General features: G+C 44.0%; 2 protein-coding genes across 2 annotated transcripts; both read left to right on the top strand.

The window, feature by feature from the left end:
• Positions 1-19,197: 19,197 nt before the first annotated feature.
• On the top strand, positions 19,198-21,866 carry OTOS (otospiralin). The gene is made up of 3 exons (XM_054282780.1): positions 19,198-19,249; positions 19,594-19,620; positions 21,682-21,866. Exons 1-3 carry the CDS (start codon positions 19,198-19,200, stop codon positions 21,864-21,866), a joined length of 264 nt encoding a protein of 87 aa, XP_054138755.1.
• Positions 21,867-22,977: 1,111 nt separating this feature from the next.
• COPS9 (COP9 signalosome subunit 9) lies at positions 22,978-25,026 on the top strand. Its single transcript, XM_054282782.1, has 3 exons — positions 22,978-23,077; positions 23,148-23,220; positions 24,529-25,026. The coding sequence occupies exons 1-3, from the start codon at positions 23,015-23,017 to the stop codon at positions 24,564-24,566; spliced, it is 174 nt and encodes a 57-aa protein (XP_054138757.1). The 5' UTR covers positions 22,978-23,014; the 3' UTR covers positions 24,567-25,026.
• Positions 25,027-26,393: the final 1,367 nt, after the last annotated feature.

The following is a 26,393-nucleotide window of genomic DNA, read 5'->3' on the forward strand; positions in this document are numbered from 1 at the left end:
GCTCTTAGTTAGTGTCTTAATGAGGATTGGACACTGGAAAAACAAAGCTATAACAGCCCCAAAGCAAGGATTAGAGAAGTGGGGTTTGTAATTTGAGCAGCCTTGTGGCTCAGCCTAATTCTGGGGTGCCAGCTGCAGTCTCAGCCTGCTCTGGGGGAAGCAGGCAAGGCAGGATCACCAAAATTAACTCAATTGTCACTTGTATGGTGCTGTGGAGGGGCAGGGGGTGCCAGTGGCACCCTGTGCAGTGGGGCTGGACAGATCTCACAGCTCTGTGCTCCCAGCCCTGTGTGCTCCAGGACCCCTCCAGTGGCACAGGCACACTGCAGGGATGGGCAGGGGTGTTTGCTCAGGGCACCAAAGAGCTGATAAAGCTCTGGACTGGCTGCCCAGGGAGGTGGTGGAGTCCCCATCCCTGGGTGTGTTTAACAAAGCCTGGATGTGGCACTGGGTGCCAGGGGTGAGTTGAGCTGTTGGGGCTGGACTCAATGATCTTCAAGGTCTCTCCCAACCCGGTCATTCTGTGATTCTGTGAATATTCTGGGCTGCCCTTGGGGCTTCTCCAGCCCCAGCTGGGGGGCCAGGGAGCAGGAGGCTTCCCAGAGAGCAGCTTTGTGGTCACAAGGAGAACTGATACACAACCAGGCTGATTTCCTTCGCCTGTTCAAAATCAGCACCCCTCAGTGGGGCTGTTCTGGTGACAGAGGGATGTTTATTTTCATCCTCACCATCTCATGGGTGCTTGTCCTCCTTGCTCTTTAGTCTGAGGCACAATTATCTCTGCCCTGTTCTGACACTGCAGCTTGTGAAATCCATGACGGAGATATTTCCAGGTCAGCCAAATCCAAATTCTCATACATCAGATTTACCCTGTGGGGGATTTGCTTTATTATTCAGATACCAGTTTGATGTGATTAACATAGAAGGGAACAGAAATGCTGAGCCACATTCTTGCAAAAACATGTATTCCTGAGATACCTGTACAGAAAAATGTGCCACTTTGAGATTATGCAAAATTAACAGCTTTCAAACAATCTGTTGGGCATCTCAATTTTCTTGCTGTGTCAGTGGAGCCAAAATCACAGCTTAATTATTTAATTGCATTTATTCTGACTCTGAATTTGACTGGGGAGAAATATTACAAGCAAGGCCTGGACCCTGTTGTGTCAATTAGAGCCAGAAAGACTTTCAAACACAGCTCCTGCTTCAAAGGCTGTTTTCTCTCCATCCCCAGAAACAGAGTGCTGGCTACTTCCCATTTCCCAGGTGGTGAACTGGGTCTCAGCCAGCCTTTTGACTGAAAGTGGAAAGGGAAAATATTTCACGAGCACCTTGAGTTCAGCAGGAGCAAATGCCGGGCATGGTGAGCCCAGTGAGGATGCTCTGGACACCCACCCCATTCTGGAGAGGCAGGTGAAGAGAAGGTTCTGGCTGTGACCTTTCCAAACAGCCCTCAGAGCAGGGGGTACCTGGCAGCCACAGGGTGAGATCTTGCAGAGGGTAAAAATGCAGCATTTTCCTGGGGCTGATGGTCACAGACAGCAGAGGGACTTTTTTGTGCAGAACTCCTTCTGTACCACCATGGAGCAGCAGGTTTAATTCCATTTGTGTGATCGTGTTCACAGGGGTCTGAGGATGAGGGAAGAGATGAGGATCCGAATCCATGTTTCAGAAGGCTGATTTATTATTTTATTATATATATTACATTAAAACTACACTAAAAGAATAGGAGAAAGGATTTCATCAGAAGGCTGGCTAAGAATAGAAAAAGAAAGAATGATAACAAAGGCTTGTTTCTGGGACAGAGAGTCTGAGCCAGCTGACTGTGATTGGCCATTAATTAGAAACAACCACATGAGCCAATCACAGATGCACCTGTTGCATTCCACAGCAGCAGATAATCATTGTTTACATTTTGTTCCTGAGGATTCTCAGCTTCTCAGGAGGAAAAATCCTAAGGAAAGGATTTTTCAGAAAATATCATGGCTACACACAGCCATGCACAGGCTTTTGTTTTTCAGTCTATCTGGTTTCAGTCTGTACCAGTGTGAACAAAGGAGTGTCCAATAGCACAGAGGAGGGCAGGCCGGGCAGATGCTGTTTCCTTTGGCTCCATCACTGTGCAATGAGTTATCTGTGTCACACACAGCAGTGTATGACACAGATAAAATGATGAAATCCTTTCTTCTGATGAAATCCTTTCTTCTTTTCTTTTAGTATATTTTTAATATAAGATATATCATAAAATAATAAATCAGCCTTCTGAAACATGGAGTCAGATCCTCATCTCTTCCCTCATCCTCAGACCCCTGTGAACACAGTCACAGCTGTGCTCCTCTGTGGGCTCAGTTTACTCCTGAATATTGTCATCTACAAAACATTCCTGAGCAGGGAACAGGGGACATTTTCTCAGCATGGTCTGGTCCCAGCTGTTCAGCATTTTGCTCCTTTTCTCCCCAGCCCATCCCATACAAGCACAGTAGATCCAGAGGCTGGAGAGTACAATGGCTAAAATCTACATGGTAGCTGGCATCGCCCAGTGCTCCCAATTCTGCAAAGACTGATTAATCATGAACAGTTCTATGCATCAGTTTTTGATGTAATTTCTCTTTTTTAATGTCCTTCCTTCCTTCCTTCCTTCCTTCCTTCCTTCCTTCCTTCCTTCCTTCCTTCCTTCCTTCCTTCCTTCCTTCCTTCCTTCCTTCTTTCCTTCCTTCCTTCCTTCCTCTCTCTTTCTCTCTTTCTTTCCCTTCCTTCCTTGCCAAGATCAGACCACACCTGATGATAGAAAATTCTTTCCTCCAGGCAGGACCTTTGAGTGTCCCACATGGGCAGGGCACAGCCAAGACTGTCAGTGAAAGCAAGGAAATGCAGCACAGTTTGGCAGCTTTCAAAATGTCCTTCAGTGCTGGATCGGTGACTGTGGCATGTGTTAAAAGTGCCTTTCCCAAGAAGGTGACACACAGAGGGTGTCACTGCTCCTTCCCAGGAGAGCCTCACCACAGAGACCTGTGCTCCAGACTGGCTGAGGTCTGGAGCAGATTGCCGGGTGCTGATGAAATGTAGAACTCTCTGTTGCTCTCAGTTTTTTTTAAGCAGAACCAAAGCTATAAAATATTTGATTTTTATTCAGCTATATACACCTTTTACACCCCAAAGCAGCTCAATAACGAAGTGAAGCATAAAGTTTTAAAGAAAGAGGAGCAGAACACAGCAATTTAGGTGAAACCAGAGAAATAAGTGTAAGTTCTGCATAAATACATGGACAGGAATAAGCCCTATCCTAGATCCAGGGAGATGTCTAAAGATAGAAATGCCTATTCTATATTTTAATATTACACTTATTACTATTTAAATCAAAGCAGTATTTTGGTCCACAATTCCCCATGGTTACAGAGGTTCTTTTTAGTCCTGAACTGTGTTTTGAGAAGAGGCTTCTCTCTCTCCTAATTAGTGACAGGACAATGATGTATATTAAAAAATATACTTTTGAAGCCAAGTTGTCAAGGTTTCAAATTTCTCACTGTGTAACCAATTCTCACAAGATGCCAGATCTTGGAAATGGGGGTCAGAGACTTTGAGCTTTTCCCACCCTTGATATTTACATTCACAAATGTTTTGCAGCAGAAGATTCTGAGAAGCGGTCAGAGTGATTTTCCCATGTTTGTTTATCCACAGTGACACTGTGGCCAGCTAGCTCATGAAATAATAATGAGCCTGTGCAGTGTAATACTCAAAGAACTGCACGTTCCATAGAATTCCAAGTCAGATGGGGCTATCTGTCATTTTTGGAGCTGAACTGAATCAAGTTGCTGCAGCCTTCAACCTGTGTTATCTTTCTCTCCCTGAATTGCATTATGGAGTAAATTTGAATTACTTCAGCAAATAAGTGTGGCATTGGTGGTGCTCCTGTTGGTAAAAGTGTGCCTTGGGGCACTGGCCAGGTCACACACACATGGAATTAAGCACTGGAGCCATACAGTGGGCAAAATCCTGCCCTTGGCAAAGTTAATGGCAAATGTTTTTGCTTCAGAATAAACAGGACTTCTGTCTGTCCTTCCTTGCAGGGAATGAGAGAGGAGGGAGTAGCAAAAATAAGAAGGTGATAAATCCTGAGTGCACATCACCAAATGTAACTGGTTATACAGTGGCAGCAAACTAGAGACCTCTCTCTGCGCAGCCACTGGTTTGGCATTAGAGATTGCCCTTTTTCTGCAGGTCTGAAAAGGAGTTTGGCATTAGTGATTACCCTTTTTCTGCAGGTCTGAAAAGGATTTCTAAGAGAATAGAAGAGCAATGTGTTGAATCTTGAGAATCAATCATATAAATTATTTCTGATAGTACCCTGCCCTTTACCAATTTCACTCACCCATGTGATGATTTTTCTTTTGCTCTATAGCTTTCACCCATAAGTCACAGATTTTAGAAAAAGCCCTGAGGTTCACCTCACTAACACAGTGAGCTGTGGGTGCTCTGTGCTCCACAGATGTGGCACAGAAAACCAGCTGCACCATTCCTCAAGGGGATGAAGACTGAAGGGATGGCAGCACAGACTCTGCCCTGCACCCTTCCCTGCCTTGAATTACTGCTTGTGCTTTGAATTTTCAGTGTGCACCTTTCCAGGATGAAAAGCTACAGCTCCCAAGCCTGCCCAGAAGCTGTGACTGTTCCTCTCTGTGTTTGGCATGGACACAGTTCAGACTGGGCTTGCACATTTCCCAATTTGGTCACATCACCATCAGGAGGACACCAGCAGTCACTGGGCTGTTCAGCCTTCCTCAATGGCTGAACCAGATAATGAAAGACATCTGTGTTCCTGTTGGGAAGGGTTTCCCAGCCTTCCCTAAGTAATTGATGTAAGCAGCAATACAGCACTTTTTGCTGCTATGGCTCAGTAGCATTTATGGTAGGTTTCTTTTTTAACTATGCTTTCATTTTTTTTCCCTATTTCCTGCTCTTAGAATCTTGTCCAGTAAATTCCTTGTTTGGGTTTTATGGACTTTTTGATCATATTTCTTAGAAGATAATTCTTTTGGGATGTCATAAGCAAAGAGGAACTTGAAAGAATTACCATTGTTGACAAGATGTTTGGTCATGGACAAGTGTTCCTCATTAAGAACAGGTTCTGTTTTCTACTTATAAAAACAAACTTCCTGCATGCTCCAGTTACAAGGAAATGGCCTTATTTTTATAAGGATGTGTTTGTGTTTGAAGCCAGCAAGGGGCTTAGTCCTTGTCTGGCCTTTTATCACGTTCATGGTTGCTTTCCCTTGCCCTTGCAGAACTTGAGAGAAACTCCTCTCAGTACACCATCAACCCTTGACCCAAAGCAAAACAAAAGTACCTTAAAAATAATCTTGTGTGCTTGCTGCAGGCTAGCACAGAGCTCCATCCACATCAGAATGAGGTCGAGAGTAATCCCACCATTCTGAGTTACTGCTGGCTCTGAATTTGCAGGGACCCCCATGGCAGGAATGATGAATCTGACTCCATGTTCTCAGAAGGCTAATTCGTTATTTTATTATACTATGTTATATTGAAGAAAACTATACTAAAATATACTAAAGAATACAGAAAGGATACTTACAGAATGCTAAAAAGATAATATTGAAAACTCCTGACTCTTTCCAGAGCCCTGACACAGCTTGGCCCTGACTGGCCAAAGAGTGAAAACAACTCCCAGCAGAATCCAATGGAACAATCACCTGTGGGTAAACAATCTCCAAACACATTGCACATGAGCACAACACAGGAGAAGCAAATGAGATCAGAATTGTTTTCCTTTTCTCTGAGGTGTCTTAGCTTCCCAGGAGAAAATCCTGGGCAAAGGGATTTTTCAGAGAATGTGAATGCCACAGCTCTGCCCTTGCTTGCATTATTAATAACAATTCATTACTCTTCTGCCATGTTCCTCATCTTGCAGCACATACACTGATGCAAATTGAGTGCTAGGAGCAATAGCATGAACTGCCTGTGGTTACCCAGGAAAGCTGGGATAGAACTCAAAGCAGAGCCTGGCTCTCTTGGGGCTCATTTGAATTTTGGTTTTTTCTTTCCTAGTGCCATCTTCACCAGCCCCCCTAGCTGCAGCTTGGCACAGCTGCCTGCAAGGGGCTGGCAGGCAGGAGCAATCCAGCTGAAAGGAATGGAGTTGTTGCAAAGGCTTAAAACCAATCATCTGGATAAGTTACCTGATGTCACACAGGGTGAAGACATTGGAGATCTGAATTTCTGGCTTAAATCCTGCCAGAAGCCATCATTCAGTAGACATTACAGCATGTACTTAATTAAAACCTCCCAGTGCCTCATCCCTGGGCAATCAGGCATGTGAATGTGTTTAGGCCTTGCCAGGATTAGCTGTTGCCTGCTTTGTTACCCAGAGCTAAGTACTCCACACCTTTTCTGCCTGGCTTTGCACCACTGTGGAGCTGTTTGCAGAATTAATGAAAATTTATGGCCATACTTCAATGGGGAGACCCCTGGGTCCCCCCTGTGCTGGTTCTGGCAGCTGTGCCCTCCTCACTACTGTGTCTGTGAGGGCATTTCCTCCTTGCTGTCATCACACACTCCTGTACCCTCAGAAATGTCTCCCCTGTGTCACCATGATATTTTATGAAAAATCCCTTCACCAGGATTTTTCTCCTGAGAAGCTGAGAAGTCTCAGAAAAGAAATGCAAACAATATTATCTGATTGCTTGGAATGTGGTCTGGAGATTGTTTACCAACAGGTGCATCTTTGATTGGTTTCATGTGAATTGTTTCTAATTAATGACCAATCCCTGTTCTGCTGTGTCAGGACTCTGGTCAGTTACAGCTTTTTATTATTAATTCCTTTCTAGCCTTCTGATGTCTCCTTTCTCATAATATAATATAATATAATATAATATAATATAATATAATATAATATAATATATAATATAATAATCGGCCTTCTGAGAATTTGGAGTCGAATTCTCATCTCTCACCTCATCCTGGGGACCTATCAACACCCCACCCCTGCTCTCAGCAAGGCTGCCTTTTAGTCCTCTTTATCCTCCATAAATCATCTTCTGAGTTCCTCGTGATGTAAACACAGGGCCTGAAAGGGATAATATGTTGACGAAATCTTGGCTTACTTTTACAGCTTCAGAACAGATAAGGATAGTCAAGGGTTTTACATTAAACCTGTTATTTCCATTGTAACACTCCTGTTATTTCTTTTTAATCTTTTGTTAAGGATGACAAGAAGGCTGCAGGTAATGGGAAGGAGGGAGAGCACATTTAAATAATTTCTATTTTAAAGCTTTAAAAAAAGGCTGTTATCTTATTTAAAAACCACACTCACGTATTAGCATTACCCTTTGCCAAAAAAAATTCAAACAACAGAATCTCCCACAGAAGGGAATTTCCCTGTTTCAGGCAGCTCTCAGAGCAATGAGCCTGAGTTAATTCTGGCTCCATGCTCACTAACTCTGGGCTCTGGCCCCAGTCCAGCAGAGCACTCTGAGCTATGTTCTTGCCCACCAGTTTCAGCAAGTCCCCCTGCCTTTGTTCAGAGATAAGCACGTGCTGAGGGCTGTGCTGGAGCACGGTCAGAGGCAGCCCAGGGACACTGAGCCCCTGTATCTCTACAACATCTCTGGGGCTTCAGAGGAAAGGCACTGCTGTGTCAATGAAACCAAAGTTTACACAGGGAGCTGTTGTATTTTTGTGGTGCCCCATGGCAGGGAGGATTGATGAATCTGACTCCATGTTCTCAGAAGGCTCATTTATTACTTTATTATACTATATTATAATTAAGAATACTAAACTAAACTATACTAAAGAATACAGGAAGGATACTTACAGAATGCTAAAAAGATAATAATGAAAACTCCTGACTGTCTCCAGAGTCCTGACACAGCTTGGCCCTGATTGGCCAAAGAGTGAAAAACAACTCACAGCAGAACCCAATGGAACAATCACCTGTGGGTAAATGTCAGGACCCAGGACATCCCTCTGGCTGCCCTGGAGGGCTCGAGACCCTGGCAGGGGCTCAGAGACCTTGGTACAGAGACAAAAACACCTGTGCCTTCTATTTTAGCCCATGGAAACAATTACCAACCTTGTGTGAAGATTTACAAGCCACAAGGGTTTGAGTAGAATGATAGTGAATTTGTCACAGGGTGAAAAAGTAGAATTTTGGGGTTTTTAGAATGGGGGTTCAAGAGGCAAGATGGAGGAATCTGGGCATGTCTTGTCCTTCTTCTCCTTCTTCTTGTCTTCCATCTTCTGTTGTGATGGTGGATTGGTTTAGGGTAGAGACAGACTGTCTAACATAGGTGATAGGTATTGGAAAATTACTGTCAATAAAGTACATGTAGTTTTTAGTATAAAAAGCCAACACCACCCCAAGGGCAGGGACTGTGCCTCAACCCGACCTGCTGGAGAGATCTCAGCAGGTCAGAGAAGGAATGGAATAGATAAGAGAGAATAAACAACCTTGAAAAGCAGAGCTGAAAAATCTCGACTTCTTCTTTGGTCACAGGGCTGGGAAAAATACCTTGGGAACCATTTCAGCAACAACAAACCCAAGAGGCAAACAATCTCCAAACACATTCCACATGAGCAAAACACAGGAGAAGCAAATCAGATAATTATTGTTTTCCTTTTTCTCTGAGGCTTCTCAGCTTCCCAGGAAAGAAATCCCGGGCAAAGGGATTTCTCCAGAAAATGTGACTATCCATAAACTTTAACATCTAACCCTGCAGAATGTGATGTACCCACATTTGCCTTTTCTTCTTTTTTAATAAGCAATATGTAAACTATTATCTGCCTCAGAGTTTATACAAAAATAACAGCTGTGCCTCTTCCAGATGAGAAATAAAAAAAACCCAATGTAAACAAGTTCACACACAGAGTGAAAAATATTTAATGTTGAAGGATTTATAGTCTGTGTTGCTGGTCCTCCTGTGTCACGAGGATGAAAATGGGCATCTAATCATCAGCATGATGCTAAAAGCATTAAAAAGCATTTGAGAACAAGAAAATGGAGGAGAGGTGCGCCTGACTCAAGGCAAAAGCCCTGATGTGAGGGTGGGCTGACATTTCTGAGCTGCTGGCAAAGGGACAGGGGTGGGAGCAGCCTGTGGAGCAGTTCTGGCTCTGTGACTGAGGGAGGGGTGTGTGGTGGGGATAGTTAATCATGGTTAATCATGTCTGCAGGGTTTGGGCAAGGTCAGCAGTGGATTATGTGTGTCAGGCTCTGGCTTTCCTTGCAGTTTGAGAGGGATTAGGAATTGTGCTGGCTCAGGCAGGGAGAAGGTGATGAGGCTTTGCTATCTCCCACACAGGAATTTTTGATAATGAGGGGAGGAAGGACACTGGGGACTGCAGAAGAAAATGAAAAGTCTCTGCCCTTAGGCTAAGCAAAAGGAAAGCTGCATAATGAGCAGGGACATTTTATACAAAGGGTGAGGGGTATTCTGGCACCTTGTTCAGCATGAGTCGGAAAGGAACATTGCCCTCACCATTCTTCTCCTAACTCATCTGTTATCTTCTTTACAAAAATGTCAGCAGTTTTCCCTTTAACTAAACATTTTGCTGGGGTCTGAGAACACCAATACACTCTAAAGGCCTCCAGCAGCTTCCCCTGCAGCCTCCTGCCATGCCCTGCCCATGGTCCCAGGAATCATTTAAGCTCAGCCCAGGGTCACAGATCCTCGACTCTCTTTTGTGGGGATGTCAGTCTTTGGCTCTGCTACAGTGATGAGTGGTTTTGTTTTATGGCTCCTGCTTGTATGTTCAAGGCCCTAATCCATTGCAGGCTGCTGTGAGTGCTGCTTTCCTGTAAGGGCTGATGGATCCTAACTGGGGGGAGCAGAGGGTTGGGAATGTGGCAGGGGTTTTTCCCTCCCCCTTGATGCCATAAAGGTGAGTGCTGTGTGCATAGAGGATTTAAGCTGCTCCTGGTTCCATTTTGTAATGGAAGAAAATGATATATCCTTCAAGTCTGCTGAAATGGGGTTTTCACCTTTGTGCCTTTGGTCCTGCTTTTTATCTATCTCCTGTCTCCCTGATTTTTTAAGCTTTTCTAAACCTTGTGATGTTTACATTCTTGTAAGAAACTTCCTCACACACTTTCTGTAAATAACTTATTGTTTTGCATTCTTTTATGGAAGAAGAGAAATTTGATAGACTGTTAGTTTGTCCAGTGTCATTGGAGAGGTGGCACTTTCACCCTCCAATCCACTGTCACTTTTAGAAATCTATAAATGTTAGAAAATAACTTTGCTTTTTTTCACCTTGAGAACAGCAGTGTGTGCACTCACGTTGTTTCGTGTCCTATAGTGACAATCCCCTGCTGCAGCTTGTGACAGTGTTCACAGGGGTCTGAGGATGAGGGAAGAGATGAGGATCTGACTCCATGTTTCAGAAGGCTTGATTTATTATTTTATGATATATATTATATTAAAACTATACTAAAAGAATAGAAGAAAGGGTTTCATCAGAAGGCTAGCTAAGTATAGAAAAAGAAAGAATGGTAACAAAGGCCTCTGTCTCAGATAGAGTCTGAGCCAGCTGACTGTGACTGGCCATTAATTAGAAACAACCACATGAGACCAATCCCAGATGCATCTGTTGCATTCCACAGCAGCAGATAACCATTGTTTACATTTTGTTCCTGAGGCCTCCCAGCTTCTCAGGAGGAAAAATCCTAAGGAAAGGGTTTTTCATAAAAGATGTCTGCGACAGCAGCTGAAGTTTGACCTCAAATTGCAAGCGTGCTAAACCCGAGCAGGCTCTGCCGTCCCGCTATGCGAGCACCTCGGTGTGTGTGAACAGCCCCCTCTGGGTGTGTGTGTAAGCATCCCTCTCGATGTGTGAGCATCCCGGTGTGTGAGCCGTATCCCGGGACAGCAGAGGGAGCCGCAGCCCCGCACTGCAGCCCCGGGCCGGGCTCGCTCCTGTCCCGGAGCACCTGGCTCTGTCCCCGCTCCGTGCGGGCTCTGTGCCCCACTGAATGTTGTTCCCTGACTCCCTATGATTAACTGTATGCATCAAGGAATTTGAGAGTCAATAATGCTGTTTTAACGTTTAATTTATTTGGTCCTGATATAACAGGTTCAGTCTTGTTCAACTGCACTGGAGTTTAGCACATCAGTCCAAACTAGAACATCAAACATAATCTCTGCAACGTTGCTTGGTAAGGCCACTAACATATAAGGGTAATCTCTGCCTTCAGGGTATAAGGCAATAATCTGAGTAACCATGATTTACAAGCTCCTAGAGCTGTGTAGGGTTTGCTCTCCAGCTGCAGTGTCAGTACTGACCACTGCTACCCAGAAAAACTAGGTGCTTGTCACCATGATATTTTCTGAAAAATCCCTTTACCAGGATTTTTCTCCTGAGAAGCTGAGAAACCTCAGAAAAGAAATGCAAACAATAATTTTCTGATTGCTTGGAATGTGGTTTGGAGGTTGCTAACCAACAGGTGCCTCTTTGATTGGTTCCATGTGAATTGTTTTTACTTAATGACCAATCACAGCCACTGTGTCGGACTCTAGTCTATCACAGGTTTTTATTATTCATTCTTGTCTAGCCTTCTGATGTCTCCTTTCTCTTTCTTAAGTATATCATTCTCTTTTAATATAATATATATCATAATATAATAAATCAGCTTTTTGAGAACTTGGAGTCAATTCTCATCTCTCACCTCATCCTGGGGACCCTCACAACACCACAACAGGTGCTGTTTTATTTTGGGATGGTGACTGATTATCTTCACCCTGTCAGTCTTTAAAGCAGCAAAACTTTGTAAGGTGAATAAACCGAACAATTCTTTCCAGACCCACATGTGATGTTCCTTGGGTTTGCTAACCTGCTCTGCTTGTAGCAAGGCCTGTGTGGCTTTTGGTCTGCAATGCTACAGCCACTAACAGATCTCATTGATTGCTGGTCACAAAGACACTGGCAGCTTGCTCACGTTTGCGATGGATTTTTTGTAATCAAGCTCATCTCTTCATCAATCTGGTTAATCAATTTTATTGTCCCTAGGGCAGAGCTGCTTGTGGACAGGTATAACTGGTGATATTGAAGCAGCCTTGGCATATGAATCAAAGGGAAGAAAAGACCCTGGGTGTAAAGAAGCTTCTATTTATCCTACTGAAATCTTAACTTTGGTAATGAAATATTTAATGCACTTTTCTTTAAAGAAACATCTCTATGAAATGAAAACAATAAACATCTGCTGTTGGCTTAATAGCTTAAGTGTAGCTGGAGCGTTCAATCAATCTGAAAAAATTGTGAGTATATTTCAAAATGGTGGAGGTTATTGCTATGATACATCTAACCTTAATGGCAATGGGAAAAATATATCCTCTCTTGAGAGTTCTTGAATAAACCTGTCAGTTTGTGACCAGTTTATTACATTCTCTCCTGAGTCCAGTCATCTGTGGCTGTGCTGAATAGCTGAGTAAGGCTAAAGCACAAAACTGACCAATTTACCCAAAAAGGTGCCTTGGATGAGCTTAGGCCTAATGTGGGTGCAGAAAGGGTGTCCTGGTTCCCTTGCTGCTGGAATACAGCTGCTGCTGCTGCCTCTCACTCTCCCTGCAGCAGGATTGCTTGGCAGCCAGTGCTCCTCACTGCATGAACCTTCTGTGGTGCTGATGGGCACTGCCAACTGTGTCTCCTGAGCAAACAGCATGCAGGAAACCAAGTGGCCTTGTTGGCTCTGATACTCCATTTTGCCTATAGCAAAAACAGCTTGAAATGTTACCAAATGCTAACCCAGTTTGGTGGCAGGCGGGGTGTGAGGTTCCTGTCATTCACATGTGTCACAGACATCTTTTCATTAAAAATCTTTCCTTAAGATTTTTTCCTCCTGAGAAGCTGACAGGCCTCAGGAACAAAATGTAAACAATGGTTATCTGCTGCTGTGGAATGCAACAGGTGCATCTGTGATTGGTCTCATGTGGTTGTTTCTAATTAATGGCCAATCACAGTCAGCTGGCTCAGACAGAGAGTCTGAGGCAACTGCCTTTGTTATCATTCTTTTCCTTTCTATTCTTAGCTTAGCCAGCCTTCTGAGATGAAACCTTTCCTTCTATTCTTTTAGTATAGTTTTAATGTAATATATATCATAAAATAATAAATCAAGCCTTCTGAAACATGGAGTCAGATCCTCATCTCTTCCCTCATCCTAAGACCCCTGTGAACGGTATCACACACATGAGAATTTGTAGATGGATGGTAGAAAAAGATTGTTGGTGTCAGGGGGGATAGGAGGGGAGCAGTCAGCCTGCTGCTGGTCTTTGCTGGCTCATGAACATCTCCTTGACTGGTGAGCAGGAGCACCAGACTGCTGTGGTGTGCCAGCAATGCTGCATGGACCCTAGAGAAAGCCAAAGCTGGTGCTTGAAGCTGGCAGTGCTGCCCTGGGAGGGCAAAGTAGCAATGGGGGAGAGCTGAGGATCCTCCTGGGGAGTGGCACTGGGATACCTGGCAGGAGCAGCTCCTTGGGAGCCAAGCTGCACTAGCCCTGATGCCTGCAGGATTGCTCCCCTCCTTTGCTCTCAGTACCTGCTGCTGCATGCAGCACTGCCTGATGCGTGTGAACCCTGGCAGCTCATTTGTGTGTACAAATATAACCTTCCTTCAGATAGAGCTTAAAATGATAACGTGAAATAAATGTCTTTATTTCAACCTATCATTTTACTTGTTTCATTTACTTGTTGGCTCGTCAGTGTGATTAAGTGCAGAGCTACTCCTTAACTTGGGTTTGTAACTCTGACCTTCCCAATTAGCTCTAGTACTTCTGCAAGTGGTTCATTTTCACTGAGCTATCTCTAATTGCACTGCAGTTATTCTGTTAATGGCTTTGCAATATCCAAATCCATCTGCTATGTCTCCCCTCAATTGTTTCCAGGGGCTATGAGTATCAGGATGATCAAACCACTTTCTGGCAGGAAAACTGTCTGTTCACAAGAACTGGAAATATGTCATATTTCAGTAAAAGTGACTGTAAGATCAAGCCCAGGCTCAGCCTGGGAGCTCACCTGGCCCAGCAGCAGAGGGTGTCAGAGCAGTGAGATAGAGCAAAAGTGCAGAGCAGCTCTGCTGCCAGGCCAGGCTCAGGCACTGCAGCCAGGACTCTGTGTAATTGATAATACATCATGACAAGACATTCCACAGCTGTATCAAACCCCACTACCTTTTGTTTTGAATAAGCTGTTGCCAGACTAATTTGGTATCTCTTGGTAGAAATCAAGGTCTTGTCATCCTTTTGCTGGCCTGAAGAGTCTCAGTCTGCTTTAGCTGGTCCATGTCTGCTAATTCCCCTTACAGTCTTCTTTGTCTCCTTTGTCTTGTTCAGTCATGACATTCTGTTATGTGAGACCAAAAATGCAGGCAATATTCAAAATGGGACTAACTGGCACAATGGCAAAGTGATGCGTTATGGGTTTTGTTTCCTGTCCTCTTATTTGATTTGTCTTTTTGTCTATGACTGAGCATTAAAGAACATTATACCAAACGTCTCTTTGGTAGCTCCAAATCTAGTTTGAGTGGAAATGGTCAGAAACCACATGCCTTGAAAGTGGGAGAAATTTACACAAGTACCTCATTTTACATTTACTGGTCACTTTGTTACTTGGCTTCTTGGTACTTCCGTACACCTGTCTGAGCAAAGCATATTCTAGTCACAGGAATCTCCTCTTGACCTGTATTATTTGGACAAATTGCTGGAGGAAATAATCAAACATTTGTTGCTTGTTGTTTTTAGGGGTGGTCAATATATCACTGTCATTAGTTGTTTCTGATGTACAGAAATGCTGTAGCCCTGTGGAGAACATTTTGTCTGCTCAGCTCAAGGGCAGAGCACTTCAGATGCATCTATTAGTCCTGTTTAGTTTTTAGATAAGTTCCTATGGAGCTCTGCATGCACTTGCTTTTGTCTATTGATTAAATAAGAAAGATTCTGGCTTTTTAAGCAGGTTTTTTTTTTCAGTGCCTGGAGCATTATAGATTTTTGTGTGTGTGATAGCAGTCTAACATAGCTATTGAGAAAAGAAAGGCATCCATAAACTTGCTTTTATGTATTCCTTTATCTTTGTTTCAAGTGAATCGACAAGGGGAGCTGGATTGCTCCACAGGGGCTGGCTCTGGTCAAACAGCCCTGGTAGCACCAGCCCATCTGAAGGCAGGCTAGCACTCCAGCACTGCTCCCCACTGAGCCACACAAACACCTGTGCTGCCCAAACTGCATTCCCCTATTCCCCAGGGGAATGTCCTCTGTGCTCCCATTGATTTCTGTCTCTGGCACGGCTCTGTGTGGGATTTTCTGGCATTGAGAGCCATCTACAGAAAGTACATATTGATTGGGGTAGGGAAAAACAACAGCCCTTTCTATCGTGTAGCAAAGCTTTTCTGAGTGAATGGCCTTGGCTAAAAACTGTATGCAAACTTTAGAGTACAGAACCTGAAGAACTTCTTGTCAGCAGGAATAGCAGCTTTTTGAGCTAATGGGCTGTTCTGAAAAAGGAGAACAGGAAATTTCTTTCCAAAATAAGTAGAAATTAAGACACTGAACTCATTAAGCAGCTGCCCTGTTAAGTGCTGTAGTGTCTGCTGAAATGTGCCTGCTGCTGAGCAGGATTTGCATTTGTGGGCACCATGGCATCTCCAATTACTGCTCAGCAGTGAAGAAGCCTGCAGGGCAGCAGCTATTAGCAGAGGGCTCTGCTAACTGATCCAGGCCAGCACTTGTGCTGGACACTCAGTCCTGTTATTTAAATTGCCCTCTGTGCTGAGTTTGAAAAAAGGAAAAGTGCTCCTAGAGAAAGAAAAGGGAGGAAAATATGATTAAATGAATGTGCTTGCAGGCTAGAAAACCTGCAAGTCAGAGCACCATGTGTTCTGGGACCAGCCAGGAACACACTGCACTGTTTGGCACACTGAACCCACCAGACACAGTCCTTCAATCAGCTGATGAGAACTCCTCAGTTTTTCTCTAGTCCAACATTGTGTTTTAAACAGACTCAGTTGGGACAAGCAGTAATGTACAGCAACAGAAGTGTTGATAGAAGAGGTTGTAACCTGTGATGCAAGTTGCTTTCAATGCTAAGTCATATCCTCTTTTTATCATTTCCTGGGTCTGCTTTAGCATGGAAACCCTGAGAATTTATTCATATGTGCACTAGCAAGGGGAAAATTTTGATTTGAATTAAGTTGCAAGTGTGTAATTGTTAGAAGACTGACACACAATGTCAGATCAGCAATCCTCCTGGCTCTGGAAGTAACTCCAAGCTTCAAAAGACAGAATAAGAAGGTGCAAAGGAGGTAGGTGTAAAGGTGTGTGTCAGCCCAATAGCTATGGGAATCTTCCCAAGATCATCCAGTGTTGTTGCAGATCATTTTGTGATCAGATGAACTCTGAATCTGATAATCTCTGGGACTTTATCATTCTCCTACAATGCTGTTAATATCTCAAAAGGAGAACAGCAGGATGTGGCTGCATCAGGAGCATCATTATTCTCCTTTGTCATCATCCAAAACACGTTATCTCACCTCCCACTTGGAACTACACCTGGTTTGTCACCAGCCAAAAAAAGAGCTGCTGATGGATGTGCACAAAAGCAGCTTTATGGCAATTATTCAATTGCAGCTGATGACTGCTTTGTGTGTGTATCAGCACACCTCAGTGCTTCTGGGTTTTATTGGAGCAGGATATACAGACTAGGCAGTGAAAGGGAAAGCTGGGCTCTGCAGGGAGCACTGCTGGGTGCACACAGGTACATGGATGCACAGAACTCCAAGGAAGTGCCTTTTCCCACCGCAGCTGCTGCAGCCCTGGTGAGGGGGTGAGTTGCTGCAAGAACATGGCTTATGTAGGGAGCCCTGCTACAGGCCCAGGAAATACCTACTAAGCAGGAGGATTAAAGCCTTTCAAAGATGGAATTGCTTCTGCTTTCATAATATTTTTCTTTTCACTCTCCACAAGACTTGGCACAGCCTAGTGTGCACAAAGCACCCATTTTTCCCTATACTCAGAACATCTTGGATTAATTCTTGGCAAAACTATCTAACTCTGTGTGTAGATAGGAACAAACTCCAGCCAAGCTGGGTCCTCCTGCAAGGCCACTCACCTGGCTCTCTGTGCTCCAGGGCTTTGTGAGTGCACAGATTTCCCCTGTGCTCCTGTGGCAGATGGGTGATGTGGTACAGCCAAGGCACTGATGTCAGGAGTCATGCCCAGAGTTGGGAAATGCAGGTACCTAGAAGTGACACAGAGAAATGCTTTTGTAGATCATAAAGGCAACTGAAAATGCCCAGCAAGAGAGTGCAGCTCAGATCAGCATGTGTACAGTCAGATCTCACAGCATGAAGGTGCACAGTGAGCTCTGCACTGGTTTCTCAGGAGCTCCTCTCAAGAGAGGCAATATGTGCAAATTGATGGTATCAGTGATATTTTGTTCAATGTCCGGGAGGAATGAGGAGGAGGACTCTGTCTTACAAGAAGGCTAATTAATTACTTTATTATACTGTATTATTTTATATTATATTACATCTAAATTGAATCTGCTAAGCACTTAACTGCTCAGAATCTTGTGACTGTCTGCTGACCCACAGTCTGCACACACCTGGCCCTGATAGGCCAAGGAAACAAAACATCATCACTTTGGGTAAACAAAAAAAAAAAATATATATATAGTGTGTATATATATATAGTGTGTGTGTATATATATATATATATATATAGTGTGTATATATATATAGTGTGTATATATATAGTGTATATATATATACACATATATATATCTATAATATTTCAAAATTTCTATATTGCATTCTGCTTTGGCACAAACACAGGCACAGCAAATGAGCTAAGAACTGTTTTGATCATTCTTTTTTCTGCTTCTTTCACTGCTTCTCTCAGGTTCAGAGAATGTGAATCTCACAAGTTGGAGGTTTGGCCAGATGACCTGAACTGCCACATTGTTGAGAAGCATGGAGATGCCCAACCTGCCTGAGAGTCACAGAACACTTTCTGCTGCACCTTAGTCCCTGACCACACCCGCTGCCATCAGGGCTTGTGTGCTAGGTGAAAATCAGTCAGGTGTATGTGACAACTGAATATTCTCCAAATCTTCTCTCCCCTTCATGTTTCTCAAAGTGCTGGATCTATACAGCAACCTGCACAGGCTGGAGCCCGAAGCACCTGCTGGGTGTGGGAGAGGAATCCTTCCAGGAAATGGGTATAATGTGAAAATGCATTTCAGTGCACCCTATCGACCCTCTGAAGGCACTGGCACCATCAGCATGGCTGTGCTCCTCAGGGACCTCCTTCTTTACTCTCTGTAACCCAATTGATTTCAGTGGCCACTCACTGCCTGGTACATTTTAAGGTCTAGATTTTAAGGATCCTAAGTAAGAATATAAAGCACTGTCAAGTATTTCTGGGGTTTATGGCTGAGTTGGAGAGGGAACTCAATATCCTTTTAGCAATTTGCTCAGCTAACATTTTAAAAAATCTATTTGTCTGAAGGGGCAGAAAGAAATCAGGAGGGCAGAAACTGTAATACTCACTGAATTTGCTTCTGTATTTTTTCCCTCTATCTTCCAAAACCAAATGTTATTGCCCAAGTTAATTCTGATTTCCTCTCAGAAACTGTCCACTGTCTCTTCCATGGGCAGTGCTGAAATATAATGCAAATGTGAGCAGTTAAAATATCTGAAGAAAACAAAATCAGATTGGTGTAGTAACTCAGTGACGTTTCCCCCCACCCTTCCTTACAAAGCACTGCTATTTTACAGCAATAAAAACCCTTTTGGAGTTTTGTAGCTGACTCAGAGCTGCAAAAAGAAGAAGAAGAAAAGAAAAGAAACAGAGAGGTAATTTCCAAAGTGAAATTAAATTAACCACAAAATCAAACATTTCCAAAGACAGTTGATTTCATGTCGATTCAGAGGCACCTTTTGGATTTATGCCATCTAAAACCAAAATATCAATACACATTTCACAACTGATGGTTTTTAATGCTCTGTGTTGCACTTCAGAAGCTATAAAAAATATGATTGGATTTTTTCATGCCCAAATTTGTAACTACAATCTATTTTGGAATGTATTCTTCTATTAAAACAAGAAATAATTGAGTTTGCATAATTATTAATCTCTTGTAATAATCCTCGATTGTACAAATTACTTTTCAGAAACACAAGCAGTTTCTTGCAGACAAGATGACATTTACTGGCTTCTTTATCTTCTGTATGCTGATGAACATGCTAACAGGTAAGATTACTACCAAATTTATTCTTGTTTATTTTTTTCAAGCCCCCAGAAATATTTTATTACAAATACAGTATCTTCTATTTAGTGTTGCTGACATTTTAATCCCATCTGTTCAGGCTGTGAGTTCTAACAGCCAGACTGAGGTGGTTTGTAGCAGTGACTGATTGCAAACAGGGAATTCATTGCTCTGTTGTTCAAGAAACAAAAATCCTTTGGCTACACTGAGGGGCCAATGTGGGCATTAAAAGACTTGTGATCTTCTAGTTATACATGGAAAATGTTTGGTTAACAGAAAGTCTTTCTGTGCAGGAGCTGGTACTGATGTGTTTCCTCTTTACTTACAGATGCCCGATCCATCCAGGATGGAGATGGTAATTCCTAATGGTTTTTTATTTCCTTTGTGTCACTAATACTTAGGGGAGTAATTTGTAACTCCCAGACTCGATGCCCAGCAATGACTTTGGCAGGAATGCTTATTAACCTCAGTGGACAGAGGAAAAGCTTTCGCTTAGTTCTAGTGAAAAAAAGAATCGTGAATTTTAAAAATTCCTTTTAAATTTATTAAAAGGTGGTAACATATTAATGTATAATAACAGAGCTAATATCCAGTCTTAAAATGAAAAGGGATTACAGTCAAGTCACTAATTCTGTTGTACAAAATCCTAACTGGAATGTACCAGACTTAGATATGTATAGGACATCTGAGAATTTGGTCTGTCCTGAACCATATTGCTGTATGTGTATCTGCTTTTTGGCAAGAGATACCAGCTTTCATGACAAAAAGCTTAAAATTTACAAATTGCCACAAATCCAATTAGAGAAATGTTGGAATAAGTCCCTTAGCACAGCTACCCTGTGGTTCATGTCACTTTGTGTGATTAGTCCATTGGATTAGTGTTTGCCTTTGATTAAAAAAACCCTCAACACCCTAATGATGTTTGCACTGGCTTACTGATGATTCTATCATTTAACCTTTTTTTGGCTTTTCAGACAGAATTCTGTCTGAAAACAGAGTTGCAGAGAAGTATCTGCAATAACCAAGCACTGCCAGCAGCATCTCCAGTTCACAAATATGCAGAAAGCACTATAACAGATGTGAACAGAACAAATACACAATAAAGTCTAATATGATTACTTATCATTCAAACCTTTTTTTCCCTATGCTCCATTCTATTTCTTTAGAAATAAAACTTTTTAATATATCATCTCTAAAATCTTTTACTATATCATCTGTGTTTGTGTACAGCAAATATTTTTGTGGCAACTTTTGCAGCATTCAGGAGAGGCTGCATCAATCTAGAATTAGAACCCTGTTCAGGCAGTGTCCTGTTGCTCTCATTACCAGCAATTATTGTTTTCTTTCACACTGGGCCAAGCAGCAGCCTGCAAAGTGAATCTGAGGTCAGCTGGTATAAACAGTGGGTTCTTCTCTGCAGACAGCATTTGGCTGGTTCATTTGGTTTGTTATGTGCCATCTGTGCCTGCACGCTGCAAACTTTACTCAGTAAAATTAAAGTCTGACAACAGGATTGTTGAAGGCTCTTAATTCCTACTGAAGACCCTGGCCCCAAGCTGAGTGCAAAGACTTTCATTCATCTAAATGGGCCTCAAATCAAAATAAAATACTGTGTTTAGCTTCACTGCACTGAACGACATTAGTGACTGTGCTCTCAGCTGCTGTTTACATTTTATATATGCTTCTCTGTTTGCCCACATTTGGGCCCAGGGTGGTCGGTTCTTGTGTTTTCAGAACTGATTTTATTTTGCTGCTGAATTGTTAATCTTGTTTCAATGTCTGTATCACATTCTGGTGCTGCTAGAGTAGGCCCAAATGCAGCAGCTGTCCCCCAAGTGGCAAAGGCTTTCCTCTCCATCCCTGTGGCTCGTTTCCTACAGTGCCCTGAGGAGAGGCACAGCTCTGCAGTTCCAGGCAGTGTCAGGGCAGTATGGCCCCAGTCCTGGGAGTTCTGTGGGCAGTGTGCCCAGCTGCAGGGGCACAACATAGAGGGTGGTGCCTTATTCCTTATATTTTTCTATGGGGCAAAGCAAATTACGTGGAATGAGGAGTAATGGCTTTTGATTGCAATCGCTGCTTGCTTTGAAATAACCAGCAGCGTTCTAGAAATGAAACCAGCCTGATGAATTCTTGAGTTGGTGTAAATGTGGATGTGTCCCTTCCTTCCTGCTCCCCATCTTGTCCCAGTCTGTCACTCCTGGTGCATCTGGAGCAGGGAATACCGGCTCCATTTTCTGCAGAGTGGGTCACAGAGAGGGGTCAATGGCTCTCCTTGCCTCCCTCCTGCCAGAGGAGCACACCAGCCCCCAAAGGGAACTCACAACCCCAAACCATGGTGGTTCCAAGCCCAACCTCTCAACAAAAGTGCTTCGTATTATAGTAATATGCAATATTTTGTTTTGGTTGGGTTCTTTAGATCCCTACCAGGATGCTGCAGCCTTGCCCTACTGGCCCTTCTCATCCAATGATTTCTGGTCCTATGTGGAATATTTCCGGACCTTGGGAGCCTACAACAGGATCAATGACATGGCCAGAGCCTTCTTTGCCCAGTTCCCTTTTGGGAGCCACCTTGGCTACCACGTGCGTGACCATGAGCACTGAGAGCCTCACTCAGCTTTGCCAGAGCTGCTGCCCAGGTGTTTGGTGAGCTCCTCTCTGCCACTGAACACACCTGGGCTGCCCTCACCTGCTTTGTGACACCACAGTCATGTGCAGCATTTTATGGCTTCAGTAAGTCTCTTTTTTACCATTTCTTGTAAAGGTGTTTGCGTGAACACCTGACTGCCAGCAAATACAGCTGCACTGTGCCTTAGCCACTAAGTGACATTGAAGCCACATGCAGCATTTCAGGCTTTAAATTAATCCCTTTTTTACAATTTATGCTTATGTGTGACACAATAAACTCGTTCATTCTGCTGCATGGCTTTGGGAGCTTTTTTTTTAACAGCTGATGCTCTCAGCTTCATCTCAGGAGACTGCTCTCTGTGCAGAGGAGTACATGTGTACAGGAGTTATTCAACCAGTGCACCCAGTTTGGGGGCTGGAGGGGCTGCCAGTATCAGTCACACTCACCTCATTTGCAAGCTGAGGCCTCACTGAGGCCTGAAGGGGCACAGGGCCTGCCATCGCCACAGCAACAAGGCATGGGAGAGCAAGATGGCGACCTCATTGCTGGTTGCCATGGCCACAGGGCGTGGGGGAGCAAGATGGAGGCCTCAATCACTGGTCGCCATGGCGACGGAGGCACGGGGGAGCAAGATGGTGGCCTCTATTGCTGGTCACCATGGCCACAGGGCGTGAGGGCAGCAAGATGGCGGCCTCCATTGCTGGCCACCATGGCCACAGGGCATGAGGGAGTAAGACGGCGGCCTCAATCACTGGTCACCATGGCCACAGGGCGTGGGTGAGCAATGGCCACAGGGTGTGAGGGAGCAAGATGGCGGCTTCCATTGCTGGTCGCCATGGCCACAGGGCGTGGAGAGCAAGATGGCGGCCTCCATTGCTGGTCGCTGTGGCGACGGAGGCATGGGGCAGCAAGATAGCGGTTTCCATTGCTGGTCGCCGTGGCGACAGGGTGGGGTAAGCAAGATGGCGGCCTCCATTGCTGGTCGCCATGGCGACAGGGGGCGGGGTGAGCAAGATGGCGGCCCCCATTGCTGGTCGCCATGGCGACGGCGCGGCCCCGCTCGGGGGCGGCCATTGCGCACGGCGCTGTGCTGCGGCGGAAGTGACGGCGCGGAGGGGCCGCCATGAAGCCGGCGGTGGACGAGATGTTCCCTGAGGGCGCCGGCCCGTACGTGGACCTGGATGAGGTGAGGCGGGCACTCCGGTGCCGCGGCCGTGGTGCCGCGGGGCGGGGGCGCTCAGCGGCCGCTTTCGCAGGCAGGGGGAAGCACGGGGCTGCTGATGGACCTGGCCGCCAACGAGAAAGCGGTGCACGCCGACTTCTTCAACGGTAAGGAGCGCCCTGATCCCGGGCTGCCTCAGCGAGCCTCGCCCGGCTTCTCTGCCCTGGCTCTGCTGCCTGTGCTCGCTAAAGCTGGGCCTGACCCCTTCTCTGGGAGCGGGGTGTTCCTCTCCGGGGAGTTTAGTGTGTTAGGCTACAAGGAAAAATACCTTGGTCCGTTCGTGTAACAAGTAGCTTATGTTAAACAGTGTAAATCCGAGTAAAAATGTGGGGTTCTCTGGACAATTCGTGCCTCACCGCCCCTCACAGGGAAGATTTTTTTTATCAATTCCCTGAACCTCCATGCTGTCAGTTTGAAGCCATTCCCCCTTGTGCTGCCACTCCAGGCCCGTGTCAATAGTCTGTCATTCCTTGGAGGCTCCTCAGGTGCTAAAAGGCCATCCTGGAGCTTCTCTTTTCCAGGCTGGACAATCCCAGCTCTCTCAGCCTCTGTGTAAGTATTTACAACTGCTTTGAGGGAGAGCAGCTACATATATTCCACGTAGGGGTGGAATATACAGCACTGTGCTGCACCTGGTGGCTAAAGGGGTTTTTATGCTTCTGAAGAAGTGCATTTAGACATTGCAACAGTGAGTTTTATATGTTATTAAATGCTTTATATGTTATTTAATTTTGCAGCGGCAGTTGTTAGTATTACAATGTGGTGTTGATTCCAAAATAAAGTACATTTTTCATTTTGCTCAAGGCTTAGGACACAGGAGTGGAAGGCAGTTCTGCTCTCAGCTGTCTGTTGGAGCCAGCATATCCAGGAGTAGCTGTTTCCATCTATTTCTACCATCCCACTGTGAAATTGTGTTCCATTGGTATTTAGGGCTCTTCTAAATGAGGATTCAGCCTCCGTTCATTGTAAATTGGCTTCTGTAAGAATAAAGACTGTGTTCACTCAGGTGATTAGTTTATGTTCAGTATACAAAGGGGATGCAAGGCTGAGTAGTTAGGAGTAATTCCAAATGTGACTGGAACCATTTCACTACTGGGACATGTGTTCTGAGACAAAAATGTTATTTAAAGCAATTAAATTTTTTTGAGGAAGGGGTTTTTAATACAAAACAATTAAGTGTTTTTGAGCAATTAAATGTTTCTGAGGAGGGGCTTTTTAACACAACTCCCAGTTCATTAGTCTGCAAAATCATCACCCTGATGCTACATTTCTAATAACTGATGGTGCAGTAACTCTCATTCTTTGAATTCACCTTTATTTCTGTCCTTGATCCAAGGAGCAAAGTACTGTACTTGCATGTGCATTTGTAGCACTGAAACCTCTGAGGTTCATTTTTGTCTTGTTTTCCTGACTAGATTTTGAAGATCTCTTTGATGACGATGACATCCAGTGAACTTGGTTGTGCAGCAGAGCTGAGATGTGGAGTTTTCTCTAAGATCACCCCTGCAGTCCATTATTTATTAAATAAACCAAAATGGGAAACTCACAGAGGGGAAGGAAGCCTGAATAACCTGCTTGGGGAATATGAAAACCAGATGGGTAAAGATAACTGAGGAGGGAAGTATGCACTGTTATTTCTAGGAAGCTGTGTGTAGATTTCCCTGGAAATTTTATTTGCTGATGATATTGAATAAAATACTGAAGAAACACGGATCTCTCTGACTTATAAAAGTAGAAATTGCTGTCTTCTGAGCTCCCTTAGAGTGAATACTTTGGCATTAAATAATTCATTGTTGCTTTTGGATATTACATGAAAGGTATGCAGTAGGGTACATGCTGCCCAGGAAAGTTTTGTTCATCCCACAGTAAACGATTGTCTCAGGATCAGATGGTTGCTTGTTCTGAATAGTCCAATTCACTTGTTGGTCACACTGAGAAGAGTGTGGGTTGTCTTTTGTTTCAAGACAGAGAGCTTCCATCAGTACTTCACTTTAAATGTAAGGAACACAGAAAAAAAGAAAAAGTAACTTCACCTTGACATGTTAAGCAAAGAAATGTTCTGACCCCAGATTAGGAGAATGCTTGGATTTAAAAATATAATTTCATTCTTGAAATTGTACTTGATGGAAAAAGAAACAGTAAAATTTTCTTTTCTTGCAGAGGCTAATGCACTTATTTGTGCTTAGAGGTACACTGTGTAGGTACCAGGCTGTTGAAATACTGTTCAGATTTTGACATAAGCTTTTCAGAACATAAAAATGTTTCATTCTTACCCTTCAGTGACCAAACTGAATCCCAGAATGAAAGGAACAGGTGAGTTTTTAGTGTGGTTTTTTCAGAGTCAAGAGTGTAATCCTGTCCAATCTCAAATGCAATCTGTATTCTATAAATTGATCACAGACTAAATACTGTGACTGATCTTCCTTTAAACACTTCACACTACTTAAATGTTGCCTGCAGTGAAACCCTTTCATCCCTCTGGCACATTTTTATTTCTTTAGTTTGCCTTCAAAAAGGAAATCTTAAATCCAACAGTAACTCTTCCAGCCAGTGAGTTTAAAAAAGGAAGCACAATAAACCCCGTGGGATTTAGGTGTCTTTTGGTTGTGCTGCTGTGGATTTCTGCAGAGCCTGTGTTTCATCATGCAGTGTGCTGTAAATCAGCACTCTGACATCCTCTCTGCTTGGTGCCTGACTGTGCTGTGTCCCTGGAGGAACAGCCTTGCTCAGGCACTGGCCTTTCCCTTTTAGTGCTTGCTGACAGCCTGGGCTTTCCAGTTTTCCTCATTGAGACCGGGGTAAAACAATTTCAGTGGTGGCAAACGGGCTTGGGCTGTCTGGGGCTCTCTGCTGTATGGAATTTACAGGCAGCCCCCACGAGGGGAGAGAATGATGCATCTGACTCCACTGATATCAGAAGGCTCATTAATTACTTTATTATTCTATATTATTCTATATTATATTACACTATGTTGCATTACATCTAAACTGAATCTGCCGAGCACTCCACAGCTCAGAACTGCCCAGAATCTGTGACTGTCACCAACAGTCCTGACACACACACACACACCTGGCCCTGACAGGCCAAGGAAACAGAACCCCATAACTGTGGGTAAACAATCTCCATATTGCATTCTGCCTTGGCACAAACACAGGCACAGCAAATGAGGTAAGAATATTCTTGGGAAGAATTGCGCCTTGCTTTTCTCTGTGAAGAGAAATAGGGGCTACACACCTGGCCCTGACAGGCCAAGGAACCAAAACCCCATCACTGTGGGTA

The sequence above is a fragment of the Melozone crissalis genome, unplaced genomic scaffold, assembly GCF_028551555.1.
Source record: "Melozone crissalis strain CALT ecotype California unplaced genomic scaffold, PUWL_Pcris_2 ptg000034l_1, whole genome shotgun sequence".
Lineage (NCBI taxonomy): Eukaryota > Metazoa > Chordata > Aves > Passeriformes > Passerellidae > Melozone > Melozone crissalis.

What these genes read in the sequence shown, in the direction of transcription:
- OTOS (XM_054282780.1), top strand. Translation starts at nt 19,198, where the DNA reads ATGACATTTACTGGCTTCTTTATCTTCTGTATGCTGATGAACATGCTA. An exon ending in GCTGATGAACATGCTAACAG is followed by an intron (nt 19,250 to 19,593) that starts GTAAGATTACTA and finishes CTTTACTTACAG; the next exon opens with ATGCCCGATCCATCCAGGAT. An exon ending in ATCCATCCAGGATGGAGATG is followed by an intron (nt 19,621 to 21,681) that starts GTAATTCCTAAT and finishes TGGGTTCTTTAG; the next exon opens with ATCCCTACCAGGATGCTGCA.
- COPS9 (XM_054282782.1), top strand. Translation starts at nt 23,015, where the DNA reads ATGAAGCCGGCGGTGGACGAGATGTTCCCTGAGGGCGCCGGCCCGTAC. An exon ending in CGTACGTGGACCTGGATGAG is followed by an intron (nt 23,078 to 23,147) that starts GTGAGGCGGGCA and finishes CCGCTTTCGCAG; the next exon opens with GCAGGGGGAAGCACGGGGCT. An exon ending in GCACGCCGACTTCTTCAACG is followed by an intron (nt 23,221 to 24,528) that starts GTAAGGAGCGCC and finishes TTTCCTGACTAG; the next exon opens with ATTTTGAAGATCTCTTTGAT.